At 47.7% G+C, this 22,173-nt stretch overlaps 1 protein-coding gene across 1 annotated transcript in view; it reads left to right on the forward strand.

The window, feature by feature from the left end:
- The window catches only part of LOC130120391 (receptor tyrosine-protein kinase erbB-4-like), a 472,615-nt gene that overhangs the window by 205,541 nt on the left and 244,901 nt on the right, over positions 1-22,173 (forward strand). The window contains exon 3 of the mRNA XM_056288936.1: positions 16,161-16,347. Within this exon, the coding sequence (XP_056144911.1) occupies positions 16,161-16,347 (187 nt within the window). The remainder of the gene's footprint in view (positions 1-16,160; positions 16,348-22,173) is intronic.

Here is a 22,173-nt window from a genome sequence, read left to right on the forward strand (position 1 = left end):
CAGCCCTCCCCGGACCGGCGGAGGGGGTGGAGCAGCGACCGGGACATGCCATAAAGTATAAAAGTCAAATCTACAGTTGATGTTTTATTTACAACCAGTTATGCTAACTCTATACCGTGACCTTTTCTTGAGATAATAATGTGATGGGGTTTCACTTTCAAGGTCGTCCCTGAAGAGTGGGATGCTTTTTAGTGAAGAGCCACTCTTGGAAACTGGATTGAAGACATACTCTCTGCTGGCAAGACAAGTCATAAAAGTTCTCATTTACTGTCAGAGTGTTGACTCCTTGTTGCTGCCATCAAACCTGACTGACTGACTGATGAAAGCGCTAACCATGAGCTTCATGGACGTACTGCCCCCCTATCTTGCCCCTACAAGCCACCAGGCCATAGTTGGGGAGCATGGGGAAGTGATTATTCTCGGATTAAAACTTGCCTCGCTGCTGATATGTGCAGCATAATTGAATAATGGCTGCTTCACACGAACAGTCCCCGTGCGGACGGGCCTCATAGCCTTGTCATTTTGGCGCAATATTAACCGTGACACAGGCGAAGCCAGGACAGTAATTAATACGCTGAATCAATTACAAATTAGTCCACTTGGAGAATTCCCTGCAGGAGTCCACTCATTACCAGAGTTCTGATGGAGTTGCATTAGGGAGGAGGGTGGGAGTGGGGGGCTGGGACATCACTCGATCTTCCTCCCTTTCACTTCCTCCCTCTTTCTGCCCTTGCCTCTGCACATCTGACAGCGTCTCTTATGCTAAGAGGTTGGACACTGAAGACAAGTGGGGGAGGAAGCGGAATAAAGATCAGTTGCAACCTGACGAACCCCAGGCCGTCCCAGGTCCTTTCTGTGTGGCGTTTGCATGTTCTCCCAGGGTCTGTGTGGGTTTCCTCCGGGTGTTCTGGTTTCCTCCCACCATCAAAAGACATGCGTGTTAGGGTTAATACTCCTGTCCGTGCCCCTGACAGAGGCATGGCAAAAGAACTGGAGTTGGTCCCCGGGTGCTGCAAAGTGGCGGCCCACGGCTCCAAGCTATAGTGTGTGTTGGGATGGGGTAAATCCAGAAGATGAATTTCCTCACGGGGGTTAATACAGCACACCTTGTCCCTTATGTTAGTTTACCTCCAAACCACAGCCATGGGTGAGACCGATAGAGGGCAATTACAGTCCAATTATACTTCCATTAACATACATAGTACATACAGTTACACTAATTAGTCCTCTTATGGTCAATGTTAGAAGAACTCAGCTGCTCACAGAAACTAAAAAAAGACACCCCATCCATCCATTACCCGAACCGCTTATCCTGCTCTCAGGGTCGCAGGGATGCTGGAGCCTATCCCAGCAGTCATTGGGTGGCAGGCGGGGAGACACCCTGGACAGGCCGCCGGGCCATCACACGGAGGAAACCCACGGAGACACGGGGAGAACATACAAACTCCACACAGAGGACGACCCCAAGGTTGGACTACCCCGGGGCTCGACCCCGGACCTTCTTGCTGTGAGGCGACCGCCCTAACCATTGCGCCACCATGCCCCCCCCCCCCCAAAAAAACAAACTTCTAACCAGTTTTGATGTAAATCAGTGCTACAGTCTACCTTGTGCTGTTTTTTTTTTCTTTTGACCACAACTTCAGTAAATTCATGTGCCCCTGTGATATTTGCTTTCTCAGTTAGCACTTGTATAGACTCACAGTTTCGGGGTTGCCGGCCATTTCTTTTTACATATACTTTCCCAATTTAGGGCTGCACTTCTCATCACTGATAGACACCCTTCCCGAACTGAACCCGATGCAAATGAGCAACAAAAAACAACACATAGTTAAAAATGAAGAAGAATTGTTCCAGAATAGGAGGAGTATGGCTCTCTTCTCGCTGTACAAAAAGTGCTCATAGTGAGCACAGTGCTGTCACTGCCATTCATCTCCTGACTGAGGCGATGGTCGATGTGGTGACGGAAGTTTGCTTGTTTAATTTTGGAAATGTCAGGGAGTGAGAGAGAGGATGAGAGGAAGACAGATTTTTTTTCTCCCCTTTTCTCCCCAATTGTACTTGGCCAATTACCCCACTCTTCCGAGCCGCCCCGGTCGCTGCGCCACCCACTCCGCCGAACCGGGGAGGGCTGCAGACTACCACGTGCCTCCTCCTGTACATGTGGAGTCACCAGCCGCTTCTTTTCACCTGACAGTGAGGAGTTTCACCAGGGGGACGTAGCGCATGGGAGGATCACGCTACCCCCCCCCGAATAGGCACCGCGGTCGACCAGAGGAGGCGCTAATGAGGATGACAGATTTACACTAAAGATTCAGAGCAAAAGAGCTAGAGAAGGGGGCATCCGGGTTGTGTAGCGGTCTATTCCATTGCCTACCAACATGGGGATCGCCAGTTCGAATTCCCATGTTACCTCCAGCTTGGTCAGGCGTCCCTACAGACACAATTGGCCCTGTCTGTGGATGGGAAGCTAGCGCCTTCTCTAGTCGATCGGGGTGCCTGTTCGGGGGGGTAGGGGGAACTTGGGGGGGGGGTAGCATGATCCTCCTACGCGCTACCTCCCCCTGGCGAAACTCCTCACTGTCAGGCGGAAAGAAGTGGCTGGTGACTCCGCATGTATCGGAGGAGGCACGTGGTGGTCTGCAGCCCTCCCCGGATCGGCAGAGGGGGTGAAGCAACAACCGGGACAGCTCGGAAGAGTGGGGCAATTGGCCGGGTACAATCGGAGAGAAAAGGTGGGGTGGGGGAAGAGCTAGAGGAAAATAAAGTGAGAATGTTCATGTAGCCTAAGAGTACACTGACTTCCTCTCACAGACATGGACGGCAAACCGCATCCTGGGATGACCAGATTGCTTAAAAGCGACAGTTGATGTCATATACTGGGGTCACATCCAAGGAACGTAAAATTGTCCCCAGTATGTAGAAACTAGTATGTTAAAATACTTTGAATGGCAAGACGGGGGCCACATGGAGACTACTAAAAAAACAATGCAGATTGTTCCAGTCCAGACAAATTGGCCCCCTGGTGAAATTGGACGCTGGTGTAGCTCTATTCCAAAACTCCGGGGGAACTCATTGTGGGACCGCGGCTTAACCGAATCAAAACGTTGATGATGTCATTTGCTACATTCTGTCGGCCTCGCTTTTCATCAGTCGTTCGAGAGGCAATTTCCGTGCCAGAAAATGATGTAGACGTTTGAACGACACCCCTGAAATTGAATTGCACTGAATTACCAAAATTGGGATCTACATTTTGTACCCGAGAGCTGAATATTCCAACTTCTTCAGCGCCTTTCTGAAAGGAAGTGGATTTTCACAAAGGCCCTGTTTTGGTTTTAATCCAGTGTTCAATATGAATGGCTCTCAAGTCAGTGCTAAGTTAGAATGGCTTTGCGGTGCTTTTCATAAATTCTGGAGAGAGGCAGGCTTCATGGCTGTGAGATTTCTTGGCACACCTATAGTGTGGGGTAAGTTACTGAGCTTACAGTGTGGCTGCATGTCTAGTCTTGCAGACTACTGCACATCTGAAGACTTGGTGTTCAGTGAATGGATAGTATATAGATTCAGTTCTTTTAGCACAACACATATTTAATGGTCTTGAGACACTGAAGGGAGGCGAAAAGGCCTGGAAAAGAGAATGGCAGAAGGCTTAGAAGGCATAGGCACAAGAACTGAAAATGGTAGACGGAAGGATGAACAGAAAGAGAGGCAGAAGATGCACACGTTCTTAATTACTATGGAACCAAACCAATAAGCACCATGAAATCGATCATTATCTGTAATGGAATAAAGGAGTAGGAGTTGGACAGGCCAACAATAGTATCGGGGAGGATACAGATGTTTGGGGTGAAGATATCAGCCCCTTTATCCACGACTGCCACAGCAACGCTGTCCCCCAACCTATTTCTCACACACAGTGACACAGTACGGTGTATAATTGACAGATCCAATAGTGCCCCCCCCTTTCCTAAGCATTGCATGCCCTGCCTGGACTTGTCGATGAGGACGCGGTAGATTAAAGATAATTAAAGGACGTGACTGGAGGACCTGTAGAATTCATACCTGTTAGCGCCACCATTGACACCATCAAGCGAATGGCGTTCGTTTTCATCTATTTGCAAAACCAAATGCAAATGTGTGGGGGTAGAAGAGACAGCGGGTGTGACTGGACGGGTATTTACTGTCACGGCCATGTCTCGTAGGGCTCTTAGGCACTCAGCGGTCACGCTAGATTGTGGAAAATTGAAGAATGAGTAAGAATAGGTGTAACGATCATGTATCAATAGACTCGCTAGCCCTTGGCTAACGGGTCGGACCCTTCAGTCAGCTGGTTAATGTAGTCGCCCGGGGTGCGGGAGACCCGGGTTCGCGTCCTGGCTGCGGCGGTTCTCGGCTGCTCCCTGAATTCGCTACTTTGGTGGCAGAAGTGGGATGGTGAGGCCATCGGAAGTGCGTGCGCCCAGAGGCGTGAGGGAGCTGATGTGCTGAAGTGTGGGGATACGCTTCCCCGAAGGAGGGGGGTAGTGTATTTACTGTCACGGCCATGTCTCGTAGGGCTCTTAGGCACTCAGCGGTCACGCTAGATTGTGGAAAATTGAAGAATAAGTAAGACTAGGTGTAACGATCATGGATCAATAGACTAGCTAGCCCTTGGCTAACGGGTCGGACCCTTTAGTCGACGCGTTAACGTAGTCGCCGGGGGTGCGGGAGACCCGGGTTCGCGTCCTGGCTGCGGCAGTTCCCGGCTGCCCCCGCCCCCCGAATTCAGTACTTAGGTTTTGGGCTAGTATTCAAGGATTATTCTAGCTAGTTACATATTGAATAGCCTACTTTGGGCCTGGTGTTTGAACTACTATATACCCCAGCTGCAGGACTTTGTTCTGTTTTATACCGGCAAAGGTGGCAACGGGGATAGATTAGTCACATCACCTGACGCTGAGTAACCTGCAACCTTTAAAACAGGAATAAACTTTCCACTGCCAAACTCACGAGTAACTATTAAACTAATCCAGTTGTACAGAGCAACACTGGACAGTAATGCCATCATTTTCAGCCTCAGCTGACAGCTGGTGGCGGTTTTCCCTTTTCTGTTGTGAGCGGAATGGCTTGACCTCAGTTCGGCCATTGTTAAGGACAGATTCAAAAATCTTTCATCTCGTATGTATCCGTCTATGGCATGCTAAGGGCCTCGCTGTAGACCTCCAGAAACCATACATTCTAACTTGAGGTAGCGGACTAAATGGTGTGAGCTCGGTAATATTGCAGGATAGTAAAATGACGGGGATAGCGATTGTAACTGAGGGTGGTTGAGGCTTAAAACTAGTCAGCCGTACACACAGAAATACACACTTCTACATAATTATCCTCGATAGCCGCCCTGATAACGGCGATACACTGGTGTGAATAACCCCCAGGATAGAGGCAGGTGGAGAGATTAAAGCCAGAGAGCACACACAGCGAGGCGATGCTCCATTCATTCTCCATATCTGTTTAATCCCACCTGGCTCCACAGATGTACAGGGTGGAATCACAGCTCATCAGAGACCCCTTCTGTCCTGCTCCTCTCTCTGATGTTCTCGTCTCCTCTGTCTGTTTCTTCCTTGTCTCATTGTCTGTCTCTCCTTGGCCTCCCCTCCAGTCAGACTCTCTCTCTCTCTCTCTCTCTCTCTCTCTCTCTCTCTCTCTCTCTCTCTCTCTCTCTCTCTCTCTCTCTCTCTCTCTCTCTCTCTCTCTCTCTCTCTCTCTCTCTCTCTCTCTCTCTCTCGCTCTCTCTCTCCTGTTCACGCTGGATCCAGAGAAGCAGATAAAAGGGAGTCTAGTCTTCTTGGACGTATTCTCTAATTTTAACCCTGCTGTGCGGCCACGTTCTAATAAGCTCTAACACACCTTCTGAGCACTTAGCTAAAACCTTAAAACCCTGGTAAGACAGCTTACGAGCATCATTAAGAGACATGGAGCTCAACCTATGCAAATTATGTAAATTCCTGATTTATGAAGCCTGTAGATACCGGTACAGTTGGTTTTGTGGAACGTAGATTGTATCTCGGGACTAAATGCACCGAAGTTTAAATTTTAGGACTGAGAATGAGTGTTTACATCCACACAGATGACAGACCCTGCCTTACTGCTTATAGTTAGTATTCCCGCAGAAAAGAGGAAACACCTGGTATTAAAAAAAAATAAGTATTTTTGTTGACTACAGCATCTGTCTGTCTCCTCCTGTGGGACCATATTGTTGGGAAATGTGCGATTGTTGTCCTGTCCAAATCTAACCTCCAGGAAGCACTGCAACTTTTTCTTGGAAAGTGACTCATCCAGGACAATAATCACTCTCAACCAGTTCCTGTAGCTAAATCAAATATAGTGCAAGCTTTTATTTGGGGCTATTTTGGGACTGTTCTCTAAGTAAGTGAATATAAAAATCTGTCAGGGGGCCATCTTCAGGGTGCTTTTTTTTTTTGCATATATAAAATAACTCGGTGTGCTTCAATAGCAACTAATGATTTGAAAAAAAAACACAGCTTAAGCCCCTGCTTTATCAGTAATATTACCATATGTTTTATTTGCATAACTTGCTGAATTAATTAACATCACCACTAAAGAAAGTAAGTGTACGGACTAACTTCAGGATAGATAAGGTGCTCTGACTGCTCCATGCTTATGCAAGCCACCGTTAAAATGACTTCGTCGCTACTACTACTACTGCAGTAGACTTAGTAACCTTCTTCACGATCCGCAGAAATAAAATCTCCAATTCCAGCAACATATTTGAGGATATCAAATGTTTAGTTAGTGTCAGTACTTGTTTTCAACACTGAGAGAATATTATAATTTGTTTAATGCAAATTGTATTGTTTCTTGCTGAGCTGGGCACTTGATTCTCTGATCTCCAGAACTTATGTGTCAAAGCTGTGGACCTATGAAGGTAGGGCTGGGTAAGGTTCACATTTGAACCGGTACCAGTATCGGTACCTAGAATTCGGTATCAGTACTCAGTAGTACCTTTTTTTGTGGTTCTTTATTCTCTATGTAATAACAAAAAATGTAACGTCAGTTGTAAAATGTAGCTGCAAATGGTGACTGAAAGCAGGCCCACGCATGTGATTGGAACTGGTGGCGCCCCCTATTGAGCGATTTCAAAACAGTTTTATGCACTTGGTTCAACATTGTTATGAAACATATCCTGAGACTTTCGTAATGATTGGACAAACGTGACTTGTGTTATGCCACGACTATTTTTGACATTTGTGGTACCCCCCAGTAGTCGATTTAAATGAAACTTTCAAGGTACGTTTCAGGCGCTTTCGTGGACATGTCGCTGCAAGTTTTGTGATGATTGGCCCTAACAGTTGTTGACTTTGGTGTATTTATGTGCTCAGCCATGCCCTTTTTAAATTCATTGGTCAATATCCCAGCAGTCCCAGCAGTCATTGGGCGGCAGGCGGGGGGACACCCTGGACAGGCCGCCAGTCCATCACAGGGTCTGGTCAATATCTTACAAACCAAATACGATTTTTGATAAGCTAGGTCCAACAATGATCCATAGAAAATTTGGTAGCAATTGGATCTATGGTGTAGCAGACGTCAAAAAAAATTTTTTTTTTTCAAAAAAATTAAATATGGCAGAAACTCTAGTCAGGCTTTGTGGTTCTTGAGGCAGATTTTTAAAGTGAAGGTAGATGGATTTCTGTACCAAGTTGCATGAAAATTGTACTCCCGGCATAAGAATAATGACTCTTCAGAGTTGACCTTTAATTTTAGCGCTCCCAACGGGACAATTGGGGTTATATTTCTTGGACAGCACCTGCACACAACTCCAGTTCAAGTGTATCGCCGTATGTATTTAGAATACAATGAAATTATTTTGCTCTGGCTCTCTCTGCCTTAACACAAGGGACACAAGGACAAAGAACCCAAGGACACCCCCTCAAGAAAAACAAAAAAACAAAAAACAGACCATACACTATGTACACAGTGAATTCATACATTAGATACACAATATACAGTACACAATAACACAACAATGTAAGGTGCATATGGGTGCATCAGCTGTTCAGTGACCTGACTGCCTGTGGAAAGACACTATTACTGAGACGGGTGGTGTGACTTGATGCCCCGGTAGTGTTTTTTAGATGGAAGGAGTGAGAACAGAACATGAGCGGGGTGGCTGGTGTCCTTAATGATGTTTTGGGCTTTCCTTTTGAAGCGAGTGGTGTCAATATTATGAAGTTGTGGTGGTTCCATGCCAATAATTTTTGCTGCCGTCTTTACAGTCCTTTGAAGCAGTCTGCAGTCCTGAGCAGTCAGGTTGCCAAACCACACTGTGGTACAGCCCGTCAACACTCTCTTGATGGTACTGAGATAAAAGTTCATAGGGGTTTTGGTACTCATACCAAACTCTGGAGACGCCTCAGAAAATAAGTCTCTCTTGTGCCTTCTTCAGGATACAATTGGTGTTGAGAGACCATGTGAGGGAGCATCCCCATGCTTCAGCATACCGCTTCCTCACGACTCTGGGCGCACGCGCTTCCGATGGCCTCACGGTCTCACCATCCCATGTCTGACACCAATGTAGCGAATTCGGCGGGGAGGGGGGCAGCCCGGGAACCGCCGCGGCAGGAACGCGAACCTGGGTCTCCCGCACCACGGGCGACTTCGTTAACCAGTCACCTAATGGGTCCGACCTGTTAGCCAAGGGCTAGCGAGTGTAGTTGTCCATGGTCGTTACAAAATTAACGATGTGACAAGTTACCCATGTGACAAGAAGCTACTTGTGCTGATAGTAGGCATGAGCATCTCAAAAACATTCAACAAGAAACATGTTTTTAATAGTGTTCACATTGTTCTGATAATTGCACTTATAACATTGAATCTAATATGAATAGAATAATCTTTATTAGTCATTGTGTACGAATGAAATTTACTCTCTGCATTTAACCCATCCTAGCTGTGTAGCTAGGAGCAGTGGGCAGCCGCCGTACATCGCCCGGGGAACAACTCCAGCTATCCCTTCCCGTTGCCTTGGTCGGGGGCACATTTGAGGCTGCACCCTAGCTGCCTCAAATGTGAGGCTGCACCCTAGATGATGACAATATTTGGTGCCCTATAGTGTCCCTTGGCGATATTTTCTGTTGTGCGGTGGCACAGTGTAGCTGAGGCGGCTGCAGAAGAATCCCGTTGGTTTTTGCCAGAACTGCTGCCGAGTTGACTGAGTGGAGCCGCCCCATGGTTTACCCTTTCCGGGTACTGACAGCTGGGTAGACTGTGCCCAAGAATTCAGAGTTACCTTCTCCTAGCCTTTGCCTAAAGAGGCATCCACCCACAAGGCAGCAGGTGGGTTTGAATTCAGAGTTACCTTCTCCTAGCCTTTGCCTAAAGAGGCATCCACCCACAAGGCAGCAGGTGGGTTTGAATTCAGAGTTCCCTTCTCCTATCCCAATGTGTTGGCTGGACTGGGCACCATGGGAAGTACCATAGAGGCATGCAGGAGGACCAGATCTACCAATAGGGATGTTGTCCTTAGCCAAAGGGCCCTTGCTGAGGGAAGGTGCTACGCCTCTACAGCCTGCGGTTGCAGTTTAGCGTCTTACCCAGGACCCACACTTGTGGAGGCTAGAGGACATTCTGTTTGCTTTACTGATGAGGAAAAAACGAGAGCCTGTTAACTGTGCCTAAATGCACTTATTTCGTTTCGTTTATGAAGCATTTCAAATGTGTGTAGTGTTTTACCGGCGAGAGGAAGTAAAAACAACGAGTTAGCCTGTTAACCCCTGTTAACTGAAGTATTAAACATTTGTACATGTTTTGAATAATACATGCATTAAAACTAAGTTGTGATTTATCATAGTTGCATCCCTTCGAAATGGCTTGTTTACCATTTCAAATAATACGAGGTGATATGGAAACAGTAGCCAAAGTGGTCAGGGACATTCATTTACGCACAAATTTGCTCTTCTCACGATTTCTACATGAGGCCTGTTGTCATTTTTTCAAAAGTGGGTCCCCAGAACACTGGTATATCACAAACACACACACACACACACACACACACACACACACACACACACACATAAATGGATGTATAAACAACGTCACGACACCACTTTTCCACAGGTTATTTACTTGTACGCTCGGGTCTCAACTTCAGGTCATCGTCTCCGTCCCAGAAGATGCTCTGGCAGTCGTGCGGCCACCTAACCACCAGGGGGGGACGTAGCGCGTGGGAGGCTCACACTTATCCCCCCAGTCCCCCCCTCCCCCCTCAAACAGGTGTCACCGGCCGACCAGAGGAGGCGCTAGTGCAGCGACCAGGACGCACACCCACATCCGGCTTCCCACCCGTAGGGACGCTCCTGACCAAGCCGGAGGCGACACGGGGACTCGAACCGGCGATCCCCGTGTTGGTAGGCAACGGAATAGACCGCTACGCCACCCGGATTATGTCACTATACATTTGGCCAACAACTCGTCCTCCGCCGTCACAAGTGAGGGTGAAGGCCCGTCTGTAGAGAGTCGCTTTCCAACACACAACGCTCATCAGCCACTCGGTGGTTGGTCTCTCCTAGCTGCGGTTTGACTGGAGTAAATATTCTGGACTGACTCTGTCCGCTTGTAGTAGTGTGTAGGGTGAGCCCCCGGGGGAGGAGAGAAGGTATGGAAATGGAGGATGAGGACTTAGCGATGCAAGACCTGCCTAAGCCCCCGGTGCACGCCACCATATTTGTCTTCACCCACTCCTTTCAGCGCGTGTTAGCATGCGTTATGAAAATGAATTGTGTTTCCCATCTCGCTTGTGTATTCAGACATACTAATGTTGTCATTACACCTTCAACCCCCCCCCCCTTCTCCTCCCCACATTCCCTCTCTCTCTCCCTCTCTCTCCCTCTCTCTCCCTCTCCCTCTCAACTGGAACAGGTGGGTTTTTAATTATGCATTAAAATATACGGAGACCCACTCCGATCCACTTGACTGAGCCCCTCCTCCCGTAACGTTCCCCACCGCAGGCGCTTCTCTCTCTCCCCCCCCCCCCCTCCGCTGACTCCACCCCACCACTGCTACTGCCGCCGTCATCTTGGAAGTTGGGGGGGGGAGGGGGGGGGGGGTTTGAAGGACTCCATTTCAAAACGAGGCACGTCTCAGTGACTCAAGTGAGGGTTTTGTTCCGCTGGCACACTTCCTCTCCCAAATGCCCCGGCTCTGGGGGGGGGGGGAGGGGGGGGGGAGAAATCCCTGTTAATCTATTGAATCTGTCTCTCGCTCTTTCTCTGTCTTGCCTGGTCTTTCTAGGACTTTGACACCGTCCTCTCCTGGGGGGGTTGGGGTTGGGGGTGATGCAGCTCATTGTGCATGCTGTCGGTGTCCAACTGTTGTCATGCAGCGTTCACACTAACGCCAAGTGTTTTTCTGACCGGGCGAAAAATCGAACGGGCCAAGGCCGGCTGAGTCCTGGCCCATTCTGAGATGTGTTTCTGGCACTTACCCGAAACCGGACCTCATTTGGGATCAGAGATGTGAAGATGAAGCTCCGCCCATGCAGCTCGTTGTTGAGGCTTTTCCTAACAGGGAGAAGACCACGCCGACATCAGTTTACGTTTTACATGTGGCGAGGGAGTTACCGGTCTGCTTGTGCAGTGTAGTGTTGGTTAAATAAATGACTGAGTCGTACCTTTACTGCTGGGGGCACAGAAATGTGCCACCTGTGAAACCATTGGTTGTATAACAACAACACAAAATGTTGGAGACAATGAATTGAACCTATGGTAACTCCAGGGAAAGAGGAATCAAACTTACGTGATGTTCAGATCCCATCCGCAATACAAGGTATGGGGGCTCTTTCGTTGGTTTACCGCCCTGGATGTGTTGTCCGCACACCTCAGAAGTGGTAAAGAATAATGAGGACGAGTAGCACGGTGGCGCAGTGGTTAGCACGGTCGCCTCACAGCAAGAAGGCCCTGGGTTCGAGCCCCCGGGGTAGTCCAACCTTGGGGTTTCCTCCGGGTGCTCCGCTTTCCTCCCACAGTCCAAAGACATGCAGGTCAGGTGGATCCGCCGTACTAAATTGTCCCTAGGTGTGAATGTGTGTGTGTTGGCCCTGTGATGAACTGGCGGCCTGTCCAGGGTGTCTCCCCGCCTGCCTCACAATGACTGCTGGGATAGGCTCCAGCATCCCGCGACCCCGGTTGGGATAAGCGGTTTCGATAATGGATGGATGGATGGCCATTACTGTATATTTTGTTTCATCCATCCATTATCCGAACCGCTTATCCTGCTCTCAGGATCTCGGGGATGCTGGAGCCTATCCCAGCAGTCATTGGGCGGCAGGCGGGGAGACACCCTGGACAGGCCGCCAGGCCATCACACAGGGCCGACATACACACACACACACATTCATACCTAGGGACAATCTAGTATGGCCGATTCACCTGACCTACATGTCTTTGGACTGTGGGAGGAAACCCACGCAGACACAGGGAGAACATGCAAACTCCACACAGGACGACCCAGGATGACCCCCAAGGTTGGACCACCCTGGGGCTCAAACCCAGGACCTTCTTGCTGTGAGGCGACCGCGCTAACCACTGCGCCACCGTGCCGCCTATTTTGTGTCATGTCATAGAAATTGCTTTGCGCCAATCAAAGCCTCTCGATATCCCACAGCAACACGAAATGGAACAATAACCTTTAATTCCAAACGAGTAGAGGTGTATGCTTTTGTAAAGGTTCTTGACTTTCTAAATTAACTCAGCTAATTGATGACAAACTTTGGCATAAAATGTAGACATTATTGACGGCCTGCCAAATAACAGTTAAGTTTTCTATGGTTAAAAAAAAACAACCCACACAGGGCCGCCCTACACCATTGTATGTGTTGTTTGTGATGCTGACTGAATGTTTACTTTGTGGTCATTAGGTTTCCCTAGTCAGAGCAGCTAAAGTTACATTTCACAATATTGCCACCGTTAGTAAGTTCATTTACTCCGTGCGACCACCGCAGCCCCTAGACGTCTTATTAGCCCACTTAACGTTAGCTAGCTAAGCAGTCTTAATTTAGCTGGTGTTAATTGTTTCACCGTGTTAGACTGGGCAGGTGCATGCTAGTCATTGTGAGATGAATAGAGATGGACTACTGTTAAGCAAAATCAACCAAGTTGTTATTGGGAACGCAACCCTTTCTTTTAATACTCTTTACCCATCCATCCATCCATTATCCGAACCGCTTATCCTGCTTTCAGGATCTCGGGGATGCTCGGGCCTATCCCGGTAGTCATTGGGTGGCAGGCGGGGGGACACCCTGTACAGGCTGCCGGGCCTTGGGACAATTTAGTATGGCCCATTCACCTGACCTACGTGGCTTTGGACTGGTCTTAGGTGGCACGGTGGTGAAGTAATACTTGGGGTAGTACTGGTAGAGGATCAATGACCACACCGGGTTATAGAACTCCGGTTTAATCGTGGCTCAGTAGGCAGACGTAATAACCATACATGGTAGTGGGGTGACCATAATAACAGTCCGGGTAGTACATAACACCTAGTGTAGTTCCAGTGGATATACGTAGCATTATATCGCTACAGGTGGCGCAGTGGTTAGCGCGGCCGCCTCACAGCAAGGAGGTTCTGGGTTTGAGCCGCGGGGTAGCCCAAGCTTACGGGTCATCCCGGGTCGCCCTCTGTGTGGAGTTTGCATGTTCTCCTCGTGTCCGCATGGGTTTCCTCCGGGTGCTCCGGTTTCCTCCCACAGTCCAAAGACATACTCTTTATCCACTTCTGGCAAGTCTGCTGGTCCTCTGCACGCCCAGGGACTCGTATGTACAGAGTATGGTCTCAGACAGGTGCACTCTTCACGAAGTAAAGCCCTGTGTTTTTTTTTGCATTCAGTTTTTTTTTTATCCAAAGTTGAAGTTTGCCACTGCTGTTGGAGCAGCTGATAACTGCACAGGTTCTTCCCAAGCTCCTAGACGCCACTGTCAAAAGTAATGTTACATAGAAATTGAAGGTAAGAATAGAAAATTGTACACTTCTTATGACAACTTGCATTCACTCACGTGTGTATTGTAGGGAGATGCCACCGCAGTAATGGCGGTGAAATAAAAAAAAAGAAGCTCTGTGCGTAACTGTAGTCCACTGACTTCCGGTTTCTACCGCAGAAGTCATGCCAGTTTCCTGTATGTTGGCGTGCGCTATTGACAATGGCATATTTTTCACGATGCCTGCAAGATTTCCCATGGATAAATGTCAACGACATGCACAGAACGGTCAGCAAACTTTCGGCTGCACCTACCAGCAAAGGGTGAGAGGTTTCAAGGTGTACACGTCAAGTTACGTCCACAAGGATGAGGGTGAGCCGGTAGGTGCAGGGGAATGGTTGTCGACAGCTCTGTGCGTGTCGTTGACATTTCTCCATGGTACGTCTCGCAGGCATCGCGAAAAATACGCCATCGTCAAAAGCGCGCGCCAACAAACAGGAAACTGGTGTGACCGCTGCGGCAGAAACCGGAAGTCAGTGGACTACAGTTGCGCGCGGAGTCGATTTCAAGTCACTCGTGAGGATATTCACGATTGGCCTGATAATGTAAATATACCACGATCAACTTCTCACGAGTGTTTTTTTTTTAAATTTTTTTATCGCGATCCACGATAAAACCCTAATCTGCTTCCGGGAAGTGAGTGTACCGTGGAGGCCGCAGTATAGTTGGCCTGCATCATCGGTGGAGTGTGCTTGTTTTGTTGATTGGTGTTTAATGAAAGTGACCACGCGGGGCGGGTTTGGCCATTAGCTCAGCTTGGGTCTGTAATCACTACAAGTTGTTTCCCTTTTTTCCCCGTTGTTCATTATTGAACAAACAATCTGGGGAGAGAGGGAGAACAGTGTGTACCTGCCACCCTCTCCCCTGTCTCCCTATGCGCAGCCTGCACTTTGTAAAGTATCGATTCGGTACCTTGAAAATAAACTGGCGAGGAAGGGAGAATAAACAGCCCCCGAAAGTGAACAAAAGCACCTGTGAAATGAGCCTTGAAGAAAATATCAGCCAGTAAATCCCTAAATCAAATTAGCCACTGAGGCTCCCATATAGTCCTGTATATATTTTACTTGCTATGCGTCCTACACATCCCACTCACTTTTTTTTCCTATGTAGGGATTATTATTATTATTACTATTACTATTATTATTATTACTACTACTGTTTTAGAGGTTGCTAGGTGACTAGGGAGGTGTCTTTATCATCTTAACGGGGATGCTTATTGCTGCGGCAAGAAAAGGTTTCTTGGATTCCAAGTGGAGGTGGTGGGTTTAGGCAGGGTCACTCCGTCCCTTGCTTGCCAGGACCGTGAGCTACACTGCCACGGCCGGCTTAGGATGACCTTCAAGTCCCCCAGCAGAGCGGCACGGAGTGAGTTATCCCCCAAACTTCAGTGCACGACCAAGCCCAAAACTTCGGAGCTCTGCGATGGCATGTCGCTGGCCCGGGCTCGTCTCACTCTCGACACAGCGGTCCCTGCTCTGTCCATGCCTATTAAGGGTAATCAGTGCAGTAATGATGACAGAGCTGTGACTGCTGCTTGCTCTGGTGGCTGATGGCCACGTCCGCTGACAGCTGTCAGCTGCCGTGGCAACACCGCCAGGGCCCTCCTCGGGACTTTTTCCCTCTCCGTTCGTCATCGGCGCCGCCATTTCACACACGGTCCTGTCGATTATCAGCATCAGTAAACCAGTGCAGAAAGAGCTCCGTCTGAAAGTGACTCTGACTTCTTGTCTGCTAATGACAGCCAACAGGATAGTGGGGGTGGGGAGACTTGGCCTGTCACTTTGATTCATACAGCAGTAGCCCCAGCCTGGTGGCTCCATGCCCAAATCTCAACAGCCATTATATTCCCTCCTAGATGACATTTTAAAGTGTGAAGCGTTGACTGTCCTTGCGGCTCAGTCACCCCAGGCCAAGCCCTGGACACGAGCTCATACTCTGTGTGCCAAGTTTTCTGGCGCAGCCGTGACCCTAATGACCCAAACTGGATGTTCTGAGGTGGCTGGCTGGTTGATTTAAAGTGTTGAAAGTGACCTTGTTTATGAATACTGTCAGCGATGCATGCACGTCTAACTCTTTCTTGCTTTCTTTCTTCCCCCGCATGCATTCTCTCCACCTCCAACTTCTGCGCTCGTTCCACAGTCCATCCGGGAGGTGACGGGTTATGTGCTGGTGGCTCTGAACCAGTTCGACTACCTGCCGTTGGAGAACCTCAGGATCATCAGAGGGACTAAGCTGTATGAGGACCGCTACGCCCTCGCTATCTTCCTCAACTACCGACGCGATGGAAACTTCGGCCTGCGCCAGTTGGGCCTCAAAAATCTCACAGGTGAGGAGCTGATTTTTGCCCTCTGATGTTCGGTTCGTCACTTCAGCCCTCTCGGTGCAGTGCAGGTCTGGAGAAAGGACTTGTTTTAACGTGGCCAGATCGCTCATGAAGGGATCTTCCCCCGTATAAAGATGAGAGCGTAGCATCTAGACCATCACTGAACCGTATGAACAGATGCAGTCAGCCGTGCTGACCGGAAGTCACGTGTATGTCTCACATACTCCGTCATCTTCTTAATTTAAGTTTTCTCCATTAGCAGATTTTTGAACCACATTAATGGTCCCTACCCATTCAGTTTCTGTTTCAAAAAGTGCTGGTCTTTTTTCACCGAATATACATATATATATATATATATGTTTTTGCAGTACCAGTAATGGTACTGCATTCTTGTACTCGGTGGTAAATTACCTCATCTCGGGACTTGTGCTTTGATAGTGTGGCATATTGCTTGACATAAGTATTGATGAAATGTCCCCGAATCAATTAAACGTTGCTCTGTTTGCAATCTTTTATAAAGCACTGACATTTTGGAAGAGTCGGCGGCCTCCCCCAGACACTGATCGCTATCAACACCATGTGTGCCTGGGTAACGGCGTACTGAATGTTATGCACAGACCAATGGGCATGGAAGTGTTTGTAGTCTTTTGGAAAGTATTTTTGTTGGGGACTTTACTGTTTTTTTAATGAGGGTTGTTTTAGCATTCCCATCATTTAGCTATATGGGAGATTGGACAAATCAGTTTTTTTTCTGTATTGGTTTCCCTGCTTATTTTTAAAGCAATGCAACCTTACCCTTGCAAGTCTTCTTTATTTAGACATTGAGAGCTTGAGGTCAAATATAGATGAGCCCCCCCCCTTTTTTTTTTTTTCCTCCCCAATTTCACTTGGCCAATTACCCCACTCTTCTGAGCCGTCCCGGTCGCTGCTCCACCCCCTCTGCCGATCCGGGGAGGGCTGCAGACTACCACATGCCTCCTCCCATACATGTGGAGTCGCCGGCCGCTTCTTTTCACCTGACAGTGAGGAGTTTCGCCAGGGGGACGTAGCGCGTGGGAGGATCATGCTATTTCCTCCATCCCCCCACCCCCGCAAACAAGCGCCCCCACCCTCCCTCTTGCAGGTTTTCCCTATTCGGGCATTGAAACCTTGAGGTCAGATATAGATGAGGCTTTTAATATGAAAAACTAAAACCAAAGGAAGACTGAGGTGGCGACGTCAGTGCCAACTGGCAGCACCAATGCTTCTCACCTGGCCTACACGTTCACAATGGATTACCATGAGGATCATGTGATGGATCTGAAACTAAAATCTATCCCACAGACTGTCACATCGGTGAGAAATGAAACGAGAATCACATTTTATTTTCCTCTTTCAAAGGATTTGTGAGCGGTAATTGACACTAGGTGTGTTTTTATCAGGGCTGTGCCCCCTCCCCCCCCCACCGTGATGAAGGCCGGGCGAAGGTTTTTCACCATTTGTTCGGTCTCAAGTGAAGCCGCGGTGCCAGAAGTGTTTCTCTTGTTACAGAACCTCTGCTCCTCATACACAAAGAAGCATGGGTAATGAGATTAACAATTTAACAGCCGGAGTAATGCAATGCCATGAATGTCAACAGAATGAGGGTTGTCAAATGCAAAATGTGTTAGCTACTGACTTCCGCTGAGTAGCTCTCTGACAGACCGAGTTACCGTGGCACACATACAAGTACTCGGAAGCTGTTTCTAGCACCCACATTTCCACGCTGAGTATTATTGGAATTATTGGGAGCAAAATAAAGCTCCGTTTGTAGAACGACAAGGAGGCACGGCACAGGCTTTGAGATGTGTACATCATTGTGTTCATTACGCTCTGCTGAATGTGTCAAGGATTGTACTCTTTAGTGTGAGCGCGCAATTTTTAACTGGGCTTTGAAGGGGGAGAACTAAAACAGCGAGTTTACGAGTTCCCCCTCCGACTTCTCTGTCTCTGTCTGTCTCTCTCGCTCCCACTTAATAATTCAGATCTTTCTCATTGTTCTCTTCCACCATTTCTTCCCGGAGATTCCCCAGAGTTCGAAGGAATAAAAAAAAAAGCACAGAACGCACTCAGCTGGATGTGCAGCCATGTTCTGGTGTGTTATGTTCCATCTCGCGTTCCTCTTACATGTTGCGCTACACTTGGGGAATCTTAGTGGTCCACTACAAGCTTTTTTGCCAAGCCAGTCTTTTTTATAACAGCGCCAAGTTCAGACCAGCACTGGGGGAGCCCGAGCATGGGCTCACTAGAGAGTCAGCCCGCCGTTTGAAGTGCCATCCATGGCCTCGAGCCACGGAGCGAAAGTGAACTTGTGCAGAGAATCCATGGCCTGAATCTGCTGTTCTCTCCATCTCTCTGCCTTTTGATGGAGAGGCAGTTAATTAGTAGTTGTGCGACGCTCTTGACTGGTCTCTGAACAACCGGGATGGTATGTAAAGCGATGCGGTGACCCAAACAACTATTTGTGGAATCACAAGGCACTGTTGTCATTTCCATCCTAGCTCCAGGTACGACATCAGTTGGGACTGCAGTGTCTGGGAAAATAGTGGGGGCGCGTCCGCCTTCTGTCTCTCGGTGTAGTTCTAAACAGCAACAAGCTAATGGACCAGAAAATATGTAACGATTACGTATTTTATGGTCCATTTGTATAGGACTTATCATACAAACAATGTAGCCCAAATTGATTTCACATTTCAACACAGAAGATACTATAGTAGGCTAAAGACTTGCCACTCGCCAAATTCGAGTAGGTTTCCTGATTGGTGAGTAAATCTCAGAAGCCTACCCGCCACGTGGCGAGTAACAGAAAAAGTGAAATCCAACCACTTAATCCCCCCCATCGCTCTCGCTCTCTCTCTCTCCTTAGCAACAACAACAACATAGCAACAACAATACAGAAATTAACCAATCAAAGTGCATTAGCATGTTGCTAGACGCTACTGGCGGGTAACGCTACGCACACACTTGAAGGGAACAGCGACAGCAGGACCCGTCAAACTCGGTACTAGCCTACTCTGTTCTTTTAACTAACGTTAGCCAGCAACACCAGTTACGTGGCGATACTTAGAAGGTGCAAAACCACCATCAAAAAGACAACCATGCCCCGAAGAGGAGGAAGAAGCCACCACCACCACCAAACCGAAAGAAAGAAAGTTTAGTGAAAAGTGGAGGTATGGCGATGAAGGAGCTGCGAGAGGCTGGCTGGAGTATAACGCACAGACCGTGATAATGAGTTGCTCCGACAGACGGAGCAACTCATCGGTAACAACATAATGAAGGTAGAAAACATCAAGGAACATGAGACCTCCAGATGTCACATCACCTGTATGAAGGCCTCTCAGGCTCAATCGGAGCCTGGCCTCGCAACATCCTCCGTAGAGGCGCTAATAGCCATGTCCGAGCAGACCAGCATGAGAATGCAGAACATGTTTAGGACTGTGCATGCCATTGGCAAGAAGGCGAGGCCACTCTCCCACTTCGAATGGATGTGCGAGTGAGTGAATTTAGTTTTTCATCTCAAAATGTCCTTTTACAGTGTAAACAAAGTGCTGGCTGTAGCTAGCTAACGTTAGCCAGCTAGCACTAGTATGTAGGGTTGCCAACTGTCCCGTATTAGCCGGGACGCCCCGTATTTAGATCAAAAGTGGTTCATCCTGTACGGGACGACATTTGTCCCGTATCTGAATGATTCAAAAAACATTTCATACATGCACATGTACTGCCTTTAAATCTGGCCTATGTGTGCTGTGTGAGAATACTGATGGGTGGCACTCCGTTGGAAAGAAGCATCATTTTAAACTGACTGGCCCGTATGTGTACCCTCCTCAAAAACGATGTGAAGCAACGTGCCGCCACGCACAAGAGGCCTACACAAGCTAAAGGTGCGTCTAGCATTAGCAAGTTCCTCGCCACGACCACTGCTGGAAATTACAAAGTTGCTGCGCGCGAGATTTCATCTGTATATCATACCGTTAAACACGGACTGAGCAACAACAGCATGGACTGTAACAATAACAGCAAAACGTGCTCGATAGATAAAGTTATTATTATTATTATATGTATGGATATATTTTTAACACACATGTTTACTCTATATCTTTAACCTACTATAGTATATTCTGTGTTAAAATGTAAAATAACTTTGGGCTACATTGTTTGTATGAAAAGTTCTGTACAGATAAAGTTTATTATTATTATTGTTATTATTATTACATAAGCCTCTGGGCTACCTATACAAACCATCTTGTAGGTTATTACTCTGGCAATTTTTTCTTGATTACCTCCGCCCTCCCGTCCCTCCTGTCCCATTTTGCTGGGATAGAATGTTGGTAACCCCACTAGTATGTGACACCTAGCCTGCACTAACGTTAGCCGTGTGCTAGCTTCAACACCATGAAGCGGGTTAAAACTGATTGGCGGTCCGACCTCAACTCAGACACACTCTCGGATCTACTGATGGTGCAGCTGTCACCCCCCGAGATCAGGGAGTATGACCCAACCAGTGCTGTTGATCTGTGGCGCCAAGACTGTCAGGAGCAGGAGGCCAGACTTCATGGACGCTGCAAAGAGAGTGGCTGCTGTAGAGCGAGAAGTAGTCTGGGACTAGGGATGGCCATGTGGAGCACTCGAGTAGTTATAATAATACTGCAAATAAAACATGAAATCATACTTGTAATCTCTTATCTTTTAACCACTGGCTAATTTCACATGAACATATTCTTGCTTCAGATCTGCTCTTGTCACATTTTTAAAAGTTTTTATTCAACACAATACCTTATTCCCTCACTGATATGTACTGAAAATGTATGTCTGGCACAAAAAAAGGCTACTAATTATTTTGGCCGGTAAAAAATATGCTTGGCCGGTAGATTTTTTTTAATCTACCAGTCCCCTTGGCCGGTAGACCAGAAAGTTAATTTCAGACCCTGCTAATGGATCGGTGAGACACTAACGTGCATAAATACACAACGGAGGAAGGATTTCATCACGTTGTGAGCTTTGCAAAATGCAACAAGCACCGTCGTTTGTGTGTAGCCGTCAGGGTGCAAAGGACAAGAGCAAAAAATGGACTTGAACAGCGGAAGAAACATTAGGCTTGGTGTGCCATGCCGATATGACCGTGGCTGAGGAGTGCATGGTTGTTGAGTCGTGTGTATTGTAGTTAATGGGACCGTGCAGAGGTACCACTATATCTGTAATCATTCATGGAGGAAAATTGTATGGATCCATACAAACAAGCAGTGTACTTGGCCAAAGGTTTATGACTTTAATACAATAAATATTCCAATCGTAATTTTGGCAAAAGTGCCCGTAAAGACATCTATGAACCTTTTTAAACACACAGTTCAGAGTTAACAGTTTTAATCCTGTTAAATGTTCTGTCGTCTTACGGGTCAAAAAGGCCCATAACAGTGTTCAGACTCTAAATTATGGGGGGGGGGGGGGTTCAACCTGAAATTTGATGACTTTTCCCAGAGTGACCCCAACATTAGAAAAAGTGAAACATTATGAAAGCTGTACACCGCTAGGGTACTAAGACTGTCTTAGGGTCCTTTTTGACCCTAAGACAGGTGGGGGTCATGTGTGACCCTATAAAAACGAGTGGTGTGCACTGATTAAAAGCAGTCTTTCTGCACTGTGAAGAGGGAAAACCCAGATAGCCACAAGGTTTGTGATGAATGACAGGTTGTTTCTTCGTACAAAACAGATTTAGGGTTTAAAATTAAATTACGTTGCTTTGATTTGGAGGTTTAATGGAGGCGGGTCATAAACGACCCTTAAGACAAGGGCAGTATACAGGGTGTGTGGACA

Source organism: Lampris incognitus, chromosome 11 (genome assembly GCF_029633865.1).
Source record: "Lampris incognitus isolate fLamInc1 chromosome 11, fLamInc1.hap2, whole genome shotgun sequence".
Lineage (NCBI taxonomy): Eukaryota > Metazoa > Chordata > Actinopteri > Lampriformes > Lampridae > Lampris > Lampris incognitus.